Source organism: Struthio camelus, chromosome 12 (assembly GCF_040807025.1).
Source record: "Struthio camelus isolate bStrCam1 chromosome 12, bStrCam1.hap1, whole genome shotgun sequence".
NCBI lineage: Eukaryota > Metazoa > Chordata > Aves > Struthioniformes > Struthionidae > Struthio > Struthio camelus.
The window spans coordinates 2,274,718-2,287,088 of record NC_090953.1 but is presented as its reverse complement, the minus strand read 5'-3'; the positions used below and the strand labels follow the sequence as shown (position 1 = coordinate 2,287,088).

The 12,371-nt window shown below is 39.9% G+C and overlaps 1 protein-coding gene across 6 annotated transcripts in view; it reads left to right on the top strand.

Moving 5' to 3' along the window:
- The window catches only part of PIAS1 (protein inhibitor of activated STAT 1), a 59,709-nt gene that overhangs the window by 21,228 nt on the left and 26,110 nt on the right, over positions 1-12,371 (top strand). For 2 of the 6 annotated variants that reach the window (XM_068958524.1, XM_068958520.1), the window contains exons 1-2: positions 3,646-3,723; positions 3,830-4,274. In XM_068958524.1, coding sequence (XP_068814625.1) covers positions 3,661-3,723; positions 3,830-4,274 — 508 coding nt within the window. In that variant the 5' untranslated portion in view covers positions 3,646-3,660. Of the gene's footprint in view, positions 1-501; positions 591-3,067; positions 3,162-3,645; positions 3,724-3,829; positions 4,275-12,371 lie in introns of those variants that run through there. The other 4 variants (XM_068958521.1, XM_068958525.1, XM_068958523.1 and 1 more) reach the window with 3 other exon arrangements.

Sequence of the window (12,371 nt, the reverse complement as noted above, 5' to 3'; positions counted from 1 at the left end):
GGGAAGGTGAGCTGTGGTCACGAGACCTGGGTGAGGGCTGTGGGTTGGAGGGGAAGCGTACATAATGAGACAGGCAATCCTCAGGACTAATGTAACTTTGGTCGATAAACGTGTTTGGGTTGCGTCGTCCAGCAGGAAATGTCAGTTCTATGTTTATAGATTAAAGTTACCGTCTAAGCTCCATGAAGGTCTTTACAGTGAGTCAAAAGAGAAATCCTCTGGGGAACTGTGAAAAGTCAAGTTTCTATAAAGCTTATTTCTACTCTTTGAACAATCTTTCTAGTGTCTTTGCCCTCTCTTTGAAAGGGAGAGAGAGAGAGAGAGAGATTTATATTTAAGATGTTACCTACATGGCACGACATACCGAAATGCACATCATCCTCAAAACAAACTAGTTTGTTTGATACTGGCGTTTGTTGCATCTGAAAGAGCCTTGCAATCACAGCTTGTTTGTCACACCAAAATTATTTGTAATGAGTGGTTTAATCTTTTTTTGGCTAGGTAACTTCAGTATCTTATACACTACTGTGATGTTTGGAGGGGCCTACGTTTCCTGGTACTTGAAAGCGTAACTAAACACCTAGTTACCTGTAAGTGCAGCTTGCAAACTATCCTTTAGTCTGCCCTTGATCTGTATATAATTTGAACTAACCTTATGTTTGCTCTTTTTTTAATGCAAAAGGAAATAAAAAATTATTTTGCCTGTTTTGATAAACAGCCAGAGGTCGGGGCGGTTCCCTCCTGGAGACCATTAGGGCTATTTTGCTGTTGTTTGGGGACTAACTTTTGATGGTGGCTTCTGTAGCTTGCTGAAGGTGCAGTCGTGCTGATGTCCCTGATCTTACTGCTCCGGCCAACAGGGAAAAAAGCAGGAAGTTTTCCTCATGCAAAGTGCTTTTTTGCATCTTTGCCTTTCAGCTTTGCTAGTATAGCTAAGTCAGAGAGCGTTTGAATTGTGATGAGGCGAGGTGTGACAGAAAAGAATTTAATAGTTGCTGCTTCCCCCCCTCCCCCATTTACTTTGTGTTTGACAGCGCTTAATTTCTTTCCCTGCTATAATTAAACGGCCTGTCCTAAGATTAGGACAGCAGCGCAGTGTGGGCCAAGGGCTCTTGCGTGGACAGCGCCTGCGCTGGCAGTTGCACCGCTGCTGGTATAGCTGCGTCGTGTCCTCAAATAAAACACAGATATGTTGGAGGAGGGGAGACGTTCGGATTGCAGCGACATGAGAGACTTTTGCCAGCATGGCTGTCTGTCAGGATCTTACTTCCTCGCAGCACTGACTGACATGCGGTACTGGCAAAACTCTGTAGAGGGGTGTGTGTGTGTGTGTGTGTGGCGGGGAGGGTTAAGGCATTGCCTTCTTTTTATGTGGGTAAGAAAGGTTTGTCAGTAAAATATGAGACTGTAATAAAACAGCAAAACTTTATTGCTCTTTTTTCAGGACTGCATTTTTAATTGATGTATCAGTGCCCATAATGTGGCAAATACAATTTTTCTCGTTCTTCCTTTTAAGGAATTTTTTCAGAGTAGGGGAGAAATCTGAGGAATTTTATTTATTTTGGTTCACAAGTCTGGCTACACAATGGACCCAGTTTTTTGTATACTTATTTCTAGCTTGCATGTAACTTCAAAATGGAAACTATCCAACCTGTAGCAGAAGTTTCCCAGTTAGCTCATTTATTTCTTGCTCGTTTGCATTTTCTGCAAGCTGGGCCTGTAGGGTTGTAACAAAGCGAGAGCGCAGGGAAGCTCCAGGAGACTTGGGCTGCTGAGGAAATGACTGTTAACAGGGAAGGTAGCAGGCATAAGCCTTTCAGCGGTAACTACGTGTTCTGTTGAATGTTTGTAAAGCATTAGAAACAGTGCTTTTCCGTGTTTCAGATCTATTTGTTTCACTTTCCTTTTCAGCTGTCAACACTTCAGATTGTAACTGAAATGCCTTACTTTTTTAAGACATTTCTTTCCTTCTGAAATACCTCATCTGTTCTAGTTAGTAGATCCATGACAGTCCTGGAGCTGAAAGTGTGAAGCAGGTTCTCAGGATACTTGGAGAAAAGGTGCCAGCAAAACTGTGTTAAATCTAAAGTGTTTGTGGTATTCTGCAACAATATGTATCTAAAATTTGCCACAAGGTTCTTCGGTTCTATTCATGTGGTTCAGTCAACAGAGCAGAAATTTTGTGGCAAATTTAGTTAAAATGATCTGGTTGCATACTTCATTAAATACATGAATCATATAGTTTGAGGGTTTTTTTAATAACTCGATCTGTTTCAGTGTCTGGAAATGCTTGTTGCGAATACCCCCTTGTCGATCTCCTGCAGGTGCTGAAGGTTTGAGGAATTGATAGGAGTTTATGGTGGTTTTTGCTAAAGCATGGTAGTATACTTTCCAATATTATCACTTTAGGTTTTAGAGTTAATGGTAAAATAACTTGGGTAATGTATGTGTCTGAATATTTCAAACAGTTTGGAGAACTGGAGAGGATAAGAGTATCTGTACTCTTTAATCTTAAAGATCATTTTTGCAAATGCAAGTGCTGGTTTGGATATTCAGCAAATAGAAAAGAGTAATCTTTAGACTGCTTTCAGTGGTTGGGAAGTTGCAGAACCTCGATATGCCTAATTGGTTATGTTGGTCCTATATATACGCTTCAAATATGATGTTGAATTTGTTTTGGAATTGACTATAAAATATTCAGAGTTTTTTAAATGGTTTTGTGCAGAAGTCCTAGATAACCAGTTGTGGTAGTGGGTAGGGGGCGTTTTATTTTTCTTTGACTGCTTGGGAATCCAAAACTGTACAGAAAGATCACTTCAGCTGATGTCACAGGCCTTGCAATGTTAAAAAAAAAGTCCCTGTCAAGCACTGAAAGAAGCTTTAAAAGAGACACTAGGCTCCTAAGTTGAATTTTTGGCCGCTATTTGACCAGTGGGGAAGTACTTTAGCGCACGCGGATGATTGCTGGTTTCACTGCTTTGCCTAGTTTTGTTTCCTCAGTTCCTCAAGAAGTGAAACAGCCTAGATGTCTTACAGTGTGATTCATTAGGCCATATTGGGAGACAGACCGTGTAGAAACACGTGGTAACTAATGGAAGGCAAAGCCCAACTCCCCCATCCGCAACAGGACAAGCAGCTGTGAAGTGAGAGAAGAGGGATGAGTAAGGAAATTGCTTAATTTATATTGGAGATTGGATCTGAAGAAGTTTCCTTTAACCCAGTAATGATCATATGGACTTGCAAAAAATCAGATTACAATTTTTCTAAGTGTCTTTAACATCAGTCACTTCTCTGCCTTCCTTTGAACCTGTGCTGACTGATTAGTTACACTGCCTGGCAAAAAGTGAGAGAGGGACTTGAAAGTGAAGTAGGGTGTCAGAGTGAAGGGTTGCTGCAGTTTTTAAGTGCAAGTACTGGAGACTTGGGTATTGTCAATGTGTAACTTTTTATTCCTCTAGCTGGAAGTCATAAAGCTTGTTAAATGTTGTAGGTGTTAGGGGAGCAGTGATTAGAACATTGGTACATTAAAAGCCTTATGTCTTGTACTGGCAACTTGTCCTTGTCTCAAATTTTTACCTCAGAATTGCTGTCCTGAATTACCTATTGCAAAAGAAATTCCTTTAAAAAATTGCTGATTAGACTTTCAAAGTCAATATATCTATGTGTGAACAAGTCCTGTTTTATGTTGTATTTCAGATCATCAGTGGGAGAAGAGCAGTAATGGTATGCCTTTAAAAATTGTATGCTCACCAGGATTAAGCCACATTCTGATGTTAGTGTGTAAGATGATGTAACTTGAATACTAATTTTTTGTTTTGTTTCTTTTAAGCAAATGGTTATGAGCCTTAGAGTTTCTGAACTGCAAGTACTTCTGGGTTACGCGGGGAGGAACAAGCACGGACGAAAACACGAACTTCTCACAAAAGCACTGCATTTATTAAAGGCTGGCTGCAGTCCCGCTGTACAAATGAAAATCAAAGAACTCTATAGGCGAAGGTTCCCTCAGAAAATCATGACGCCTGCAGACTTATCTATCCCCAGTGTACACTCAAGTTCCATGCCAGCAACTTTGTCTCCGTCTACCATTCCACAGCTCAGCTATGATGGCCACCCCGCAACATCACCATTGCTTCCCGTTTCACTTCTGGGACCTAAACATGAACTGGAACTCCCCCATCTTACATCTGCGCTCCACCCTGTCCATCCCGACATCAAACTTCAGAAATTACCTTTTTATGACTTGTTGGATGAGCTGATAAAACCTACAAGTCTAGGTAAGGCTGCAAACGTTGTAATAACAATATTTGAAAACTTTTTAGGAGTAATGGATGAATTCAGCTGCTAGTGTACTATCTGGTTAAATATTGCATCACGCCACTGTTTAGAGAATTGCTATTTTTGGTAACTTTTGGAACAGATTGTTCTACAACACATGGAGAGACATCTTACGTAACGCTCATTAGTTGCTCTAGCTGAGCTACTAAGTATGGTTCAAAGTTCCATTATGTTTAAGGGGTGAGTTTGACAAGAAACAAACTAAACCTTGGAAAAAAGAGAACTTAAAGAAAATATGAACTACTGAAAGCAGGCAGTTAAACTAAAGAATGTAATTAAAAAAAAACCCCAAACCCTAAGTCCATCAAACCCAAGAAATCTAGTTGTCTGTGCTGTGAAAGAATGTCAGACTAGGTATTTGCTGTGATCCCTTATGGTTCTAACATCTGAGTTTAGGAACACTTGTGGTTCTTCTACTGTTTTGACTGTTTTGGTTTTTTTTTCCTTTTAAACTCTTGTATTAACCTATAAAACACTTGTGTAGCTGCTGAGAATATTCTGACGCTTACTGAGCGTTATATAACAATGTGTGATTTTTCTGGCTCTGACTCCGCATAACACTTAAGAGTGTGGTTAACTTTTAATACTCTTAAATACAATAGTGTGGTAGATTTCTGGAGGGACTGCTTGCATGTTGGAACGTTCTGCTGTTTTGAAACCCTGGAAAAGAATCACTTTGAGAATAGCTAGTAGGGGGAGGAGGGTATTTGTAAGGGCAGATATGGAGGGATGGTGGGTGAGTGAGTGAGGAGACTGTGCTTTGTGAAAGAGAACACTCCTAAACAGCAACGAGCAGGTAATTTCTATTAATAGACTAGTCTGCTACAGGGATGAAGGAGAGGCGTGTGAGTAGCGGTCTGTAAACTTCTGAAGTGTGATCACCTGCACAGTTGTTTGCATATTTTTTGTTTTAACCTGTTAAAGTTGAGACGTTGAGAGAGAGAGCAGTTGATAATCTCTGGAATAAAATGAAGTGTCGCTTATGGTTCAGATACTCTTTTAAGAGGTATACTATATATATTTAGCTTTAGTCTAAAATCTAATTAATTAATAAGCATTCCAGGCGGTGCTGGCGGTGCAGGATAACTGGGTAGTCAGAATGTGTCTAATCACTTTTATATTATAAATACTCCAAAAAATAATGGTATAATTTCAATAAGACATTCCAATGAAGGAGTTACAGTATGCATTTATTCCTAGAAATGGTAAGAACACTTTACTGTCAGCTTCATGCCTGACAAACCAGTCGTAAATTAAGAGATCATAATTCACACTCTGTCATGCCTTATTGCTTAAGGAGTTTATATACAATATGGTATTTTTCCCCTTTGTGGGCTCTCAGAATGTCAGGGTAGGAAAATGGAAGAAGCTGAAATTCCAGCCAAGTACCTTTCAAGCACTGTCTGTCCTTTAAATTAATAACTTATGGGTATGTTTTGTGTTTTGGTTTGCATCTGCATCCTGTGCTGCCTTTTTGCCTTGCTTATCTGAGGCAGTACTACTGAAAAGTTATTTTTCCTAAGCTTGTTGGGGAAGAGAGAGCTTCAGTGTCTATGTGAGAAACAGTTGTGTTGGTTGCTTTTGGTAGTGGTTAAGTAATGTTGTTGCAGATTATAAAATTGCTAACTACAAATGTCATGAGGATATTTTTAAGTAATTAATGTATATGCTAATCAAAAAACCCCATTGGATTAAAACCCAGTGATATACAGTTTTATACACTTTCAAAACAACTTAAAGCAATTTTGCATACAGGTCAGCAGTTTTAAACGTAAATAATGTGGACTTGTATCTCTAATTACAGAATGCAAAAAAAGCTTTGTTTAAATTTCTCCATATATACAGTTACTGATGTTTTAACTAAAAACAACATTGAAGGTTTTGCTGAACATTTGCCTCAAATGGTTGGGATATCCTCCTCACTGCTGCAAACAATGTGGGCTTGGCATTTAAATGTCAAACTTCTGAGTCCTCTGCCTTTGTTTTCAAATGGTTGATGCATAGTACAAACCTTCTGAACTTCTCCTTGGCATCTGGCCAGCACTTCAGGGTCTCCTGCTTGCTTTTTCTCCCCGGATTCCTCACAGGGGGATGCAAAACTGGTTTCACTCTCCTTCCCTCCACTACAAGAACAAATTGATGACCTGAGCTGGGATTTTGAATGATTATCTCCCTGCTTAAAGTGGAACCTGCTAATAGTCCCTGGAATGGATAAAATGCACATGGGTGCGTGTGAGAGAGAGAGAACAAGAGCAAGTGCCATTGATTTCAGGATCATTGGATTCTTCTGATATGATGGTCATTACAGAGAAGTTAGAAAAAGCACATCTCTGGATGTGATTCTCCCCTGATCTTTCCCTAGTCAAGGTGGTGGTGGTGTTTGGAGGCTTGCCTGCAGGAGTCTTCTGCCCCTTCAAGAGGTGATTATTAATTTGAAAAGCAATAATTTGAAAAAGCCTTGGGGAAGGGAGTTGCACAGCAGGGCACTTGATCGTGTGTTCTGTACCCGAATATTTTACGTAGGTAGGTAGTACACAAGCTAATGTGAATAACAGCTAAGGAAATCAAATTTGCTAACTATTATTTTTAATGTCAAGAACAAAAGGAGGAAATGGATGTTACCCTTCTTGCACTTGTTTCCTCAAAATGTAGCTCTGAACAGTGATAAAATGATGTTCAGGGGAGCTGTGAAATTTGATCCATATTTTATTAGCCTTTCTGCATTGCAAAGTTGAGAAAGCATCGATATCGGATGTTCTTGTATACAAGTCAGTTAGGAACGCTCTGTATTTGTTCTCAATGTCTGTTGGTGGATGAATCCAGGTACTGAGCTCTGGCAGCACAATGGAGAACAGAGGGCTCTGCCTTATGGGGTGCAGTGATTTGAGGTGATCATGTGTGTATATAGAAAAATACATATGTATTTTCTTCTATTTTTTTTTTTTCTTTGAAGAAATGGTATCCAATTTGGCCTTACTGGCAAAACTTAACAACAGGGTGTGAAAGCTGCCTTACTAATGTGACTTCTTTGTGCTTGTTTTTTTTTTTTTTTGGTAGAAGCTCCTTTAAATAGAATTATTGTTTGTTTGCTAGCTTCTTGAGTAAAACTGCAGCTTTCACTTAATGTTTTCCCATTTTCAGTCTTCAGCATATGGACATTGCTTGCTGGTTGTTTTTTAAGCTTAGGGCCAATTTTCTACAAGTAACTTCTAGCACAGAGATAAGATCTCTTTTGTGCGGCAAAACGTGTCTAATATGAGATGATTAACTGAGCACCAAAATTCTGCCAGTTTATTGAGAAAGGGACATTAGATACTCAAACAATGTCTTAAAATACTTCTTGTTATACAGCATATGTCATTTGTAATTGCTTTAGCTATGTAGTTGTTACAAAAAACATTGTAACTAGGTTACGGGTCTTTGCTTACCTGTTAGTAACTGGAAATTAAACTTTCCTTTTCAATTTAAAGAGGCCATGGGCTTAGCTACTCTTTTAAAATTGCCTAAGCAGGGTAGGGAAATTCATCCTACAATCTATTTGTTGTTCTTACATTAAACAGCTCTTAACAATTGATCATTGGAAGTTAGATCTGAGCTGTGGGAACCGGTATTTTTACCTACATGTTGCAGCCTTCTAGGAAGAGGAGAGAAAAATTGGGCTTTCTGGGAAGTCTGAGAACCGCTTAAACAAAAAAACATTGCATCTTGCCTGCCAGTCTCTAAGTCGTTCTCGACGTCAAGGGAAAGCAAAATTATGATGCTTTTGCTGAGGCTTGTCTTGATCTAGTTAAGTCTTACTTTATTTCCTAATTCCTAATCTATGGGCTCCGTTATCAGAGTTTCTCCAGTAATGCAGAATTTCACCACAGGGGCTTGTCCTGAAGAAAGTGGTTGAGAGAATTACACGCTTACTAATTACACTTACCTTGAAATTTCCTTTTTTGAGCATGATTGGTCAGGGTTACTTGGATATACTGCATGTTTGAGGATAGATCCTGCAACGAATCTGACCAAAATCTTTAGGGTGACTGCAGTTCAAGTTACAACTATTAAACGTTACACTTGGCAATCTAGTTTGGAAACTTTAGAAGTTTTGCTTGGCAAGTACTTCTCCCTTTCATATATCAGTAAGCTGATCTATTGCTCTATGTAATCGCCCTCATGGTTTATATGAAAGTAATGCTTTTTACTCTCTGTTTGTTGTTTTTCTAAATGCACTTTGTGGGAGGAAGTTCAACAAAACACTGTATGCTCAACACAGGCCTGAGCTTTCTGACTTCCGGTTCTACAGCTTTTAATTGTGCAAGAGTAAGATGAAATATTAGCTCTCTTCTGCTCATGTGCTGTAACTGAACTAGAACTGCAGTGCACTTAGTTTCTTTTTTTGGCTTCAACTTCTATTTGCATGTGGTATGCCTCAAATTCATATATAAAGAAGAATCTTTCCATAGTCTCGAGTCTGTTTCTTTTAAGTGTGAGGTAGTTTTAACCAACTGTGTAGCTCTTTTGCTACAAGAAAGGGAGTATAATTTATTACTGTTCACTGTAGCAGATTGCTCAGTCTCCTGGTGCTTAGAACGGAGGTCACTCAGATTCCAGGACGCTGCAGTATATGGCCGTTTTCGGACACGGCTGCCCTGATGTAAAGGGGTCTAGGCATCGACTCTGCTTCACAGGCTCCAACTAGGATATCTTTTTGATAATTAAAGCCTTTAGCAGGAGGAATTATGGCAAATGATGTGGTTGACTCACAGCATGCGAGCAGTCCATTAATAATCAGTGAACCAGTCTAAGCTTAAGAGTGGTATCCCTTTAAAGTGGGGTAGTGATAGTGTTTGAATGTAATCAGAGAGGAAGCTGTGCTATTGTAATATATATTTTTTAAGATTTCCAAACGCAACTGAGATGTTGATAGCACTTAGTAAGTGTTGGGAAGGCTACTGGGACGTGGATGTCTTCCGTAACTTGGAATCTTTAGAGCCTTTTATCTCCCTTTATGACGACTTTTTGAAAAGAGTGGTGTGGGTTATGCTAATCATAGTAGTGAACTTTATAGGGACTCTGTTCTCTAATCATAAATTTTGAACTTAATTTTTTGTTTCAGTTTTAAGATGCATTTGCTTGTTAGGTTTATTAAACTAGTCACTTGTTGTAGACTAAAAATACTGTAGGCCTTATTATCAGAATACTGCTTACAGGGATGGCATAGCTTTTCGGTACTGCTCGTGTGAAGTGCTTTACTGCTGTCTGTGCTCTGAGGAATAGAAGCTAAAATTTTCAAGGCTGAATGGCAACAGTTGAATTCTGGGATACGTATTTGGGTGTCTAAATAAATCAAGTACTGCAGTGTGCTGGATAGTTGCAGGTTGTCCTGATGTCTGTGAGATTTCTAATGGCTTACTGCCTCTGGAAAACCAAGTCATTCACGTTTAGACGCCGAAGAAAAATTTTCGGGATCCTAACTTTAGTACTTACATTTGGAATTTTTTTCCCCCTGTGCTAAGCAGCAGTCTTGGAAGGGATATTTAAGCGAATGGAAGTATAACCAGATTGTTCAGCTGTCACTTTGCTGCAGTGCTTAGAGGCATAACCCAGGCTGAGGAAGACGCACGTTTCTGTACCATGCAAACAAATAAGTTATGAGCTATGGTCTGATTTAATTTAGAAAGATGGTAGATGGGAACGTGTGGTGTGTAGCATATGAATACCAGAGTACTACCGTTATTCCGTGTGATAAAACTACAAAGCGGTTCTGCTGTCATAGCATCCTTGCTATGAACCGTTGGTCCTGTCTGTGCTGCTCCGCTGTGTTGTGTGTCTGTAGGTGCATTTTTCCAGTCTGCCCCAAATCCCAGCAGGGCAATGAAGGCACAAGGTGGGCTGTGCTTCCTCCCCTCTCCCTGCCCAGCCCAGTGATATTCCCCCGCCTTGAGCAGAGCGGAGGAGCGGAGTCGCTGTGGAGCAACGTGGGGCCAGGAAGGGCAGCAGGCGAGAAGAGCACCCGGGTAGACCAGTTATTTACTCCATAGAGGTAGGATGGGACGGGAGAGAGTTCTGGCATGGATGATCAGGCTGAAGTTGGCCCTTAATACTTGCTGCAGGTCTTCAGAAATATTCATTGCTTGAAAATGTTGTAGTACATGACCTTTTTTTTTTTTTTCTTTTTTTTAAACAAGTGAGTGCATAAATATCTGTCCAACTGCACCGAGTTTCCAGTTAATCTATTCTGTTTATACAGTGTGTCATGAAGAGTAATAAAATCTGTAATATTTATGAATTAATTGTAGCCCTTGGAATATTTCCAAGCTATTTTCCTATATATATATATATATATATATATATATGTATATATATATATATATATTTGTATATTTAGGCACTATTGCAAATAAGCTCCATTCCTTCTCCTTACTCCCTGCCTTTCCCACCCCTACTATAGCTATGCATGTTACTTCGGAGTATTAACTGGTAAAAGCTGTTCATGTGACTTAAGCTATAAGTGCAACAGACTGTCCAGAACCTAAGTTCAGTTTTCCAACTATCTTAAGCTTAGGAATGTCACATTGTCACTTCCCAGTAGTACAGTGTATTTGTGAGTCTAGTGTAATAGTAACCCATGGGAGTGGCTAAGAGCTGGTCGCAGTCGTCAAGGGAAGAATGATTTGTATGTTTACTGAAATGCTTCCTTCAAGTAGTTTTGAAGTGCTTTGAAATCTTAAGATTAGGCAACATCCATTGTGCTAAGTGATTGAAATGAAGTGAAATGGCCGAGATGTCACAGCCAGTGAGTGACAAAAACGAAATGGGGATGTAGGAGTTGTCTCAGCTCTAAACGCTCGTTTGGTGTAGCCGAATTCTCGCGGCCGGCTGGTTTGCGCAGGACGTGCTCCGTTTCTGCACAGCCGTACGACGGTGCTCAGGGCATAGCGTGCTGCTTCGATGTGCTCTGACCTAGCTGTAGCGATCAGCAGTGGTCTTGTCTTGTGCCGCAGGGGAGAGCGCGGCTCTGTGAGGAAGGTTTGGGTACAGCCTGTGTATGGGGTGGTCTGGGTGCCTTTAGTGGGTCGCAGGAAGCAGAGGGGTGCAGTGGGTTGCTGTTGAAGAGGTGCTGCTTGATTCTAGAATATGGTAGGAGTGGGATGCTAAAAGGTTGTGGTTAGTAGAGAGGAAGTGCTGATGTATAAACGCCTATGTTACACAGGAACTTCATAAATTGTGGTGGTTTTAAAAGGGCTGGTGATGCTGGTCCTGGGAAGGTGTATTCTCCCCAGGGGAGCAGCTTGGTTTCTGTTTCTGCCTGTAGGCAGCTATTGTAAGGTGCCATATGTAGGTGTTCAATCTTGGCTCCAAAAGTAATTGTGTAAACGAACCCGTTTCTGGATTGATACCGGAGGACTTGGAAAAACTAAATTATTAAGAGCTGTGTGTGTGGTAGTACTGTATTATGAATTCCCTGGCTTCTGTTGCGATTTAACATAATTCAAAGCCTGTCTGAAATTAAAGCTTCTTAAAAGGTAAACATCTTCTGTACTTTAATCTGGATGCGAGAATTTTGGTCTTGACTTGGAACCAGTGTATTAACTTTCCAGTAGTGGTATTTGCAAGAGGACCAAACACGAATTGATATAATGCCTTCTGCTGTTTAAAAGAATAAAGAGCAAAATGGCTCTGTCGTAACAAAATGAGGCATCTTACCCATTTGGGGAAGATATATTTATACAAGAATTAACTACGTGTTGGGTGACAACTTCTGTGATGTTTAGGTTTTTCTGGTTAACGTTTTGATAAGTTTAACTGATGAAAATTATGTACTGTATCAGCTTAGTCAATAAGCAATTAGGCATATGTTTATCTCACAGCATTTAGCAAAAATTTGCTATGTTCCTGATACTCTTACTTAAAATATTTCTGTCTACAGAAATAAACATGCTGTCATTAGAAATCGTTGCGAGTAGGCCCAATTCAGTTATGGTTTTTTCTCTTGTCCTGAGCTAAGGTAATTGTTGCAGTATAAAAAGTAAGTTTAGTATTAGTCA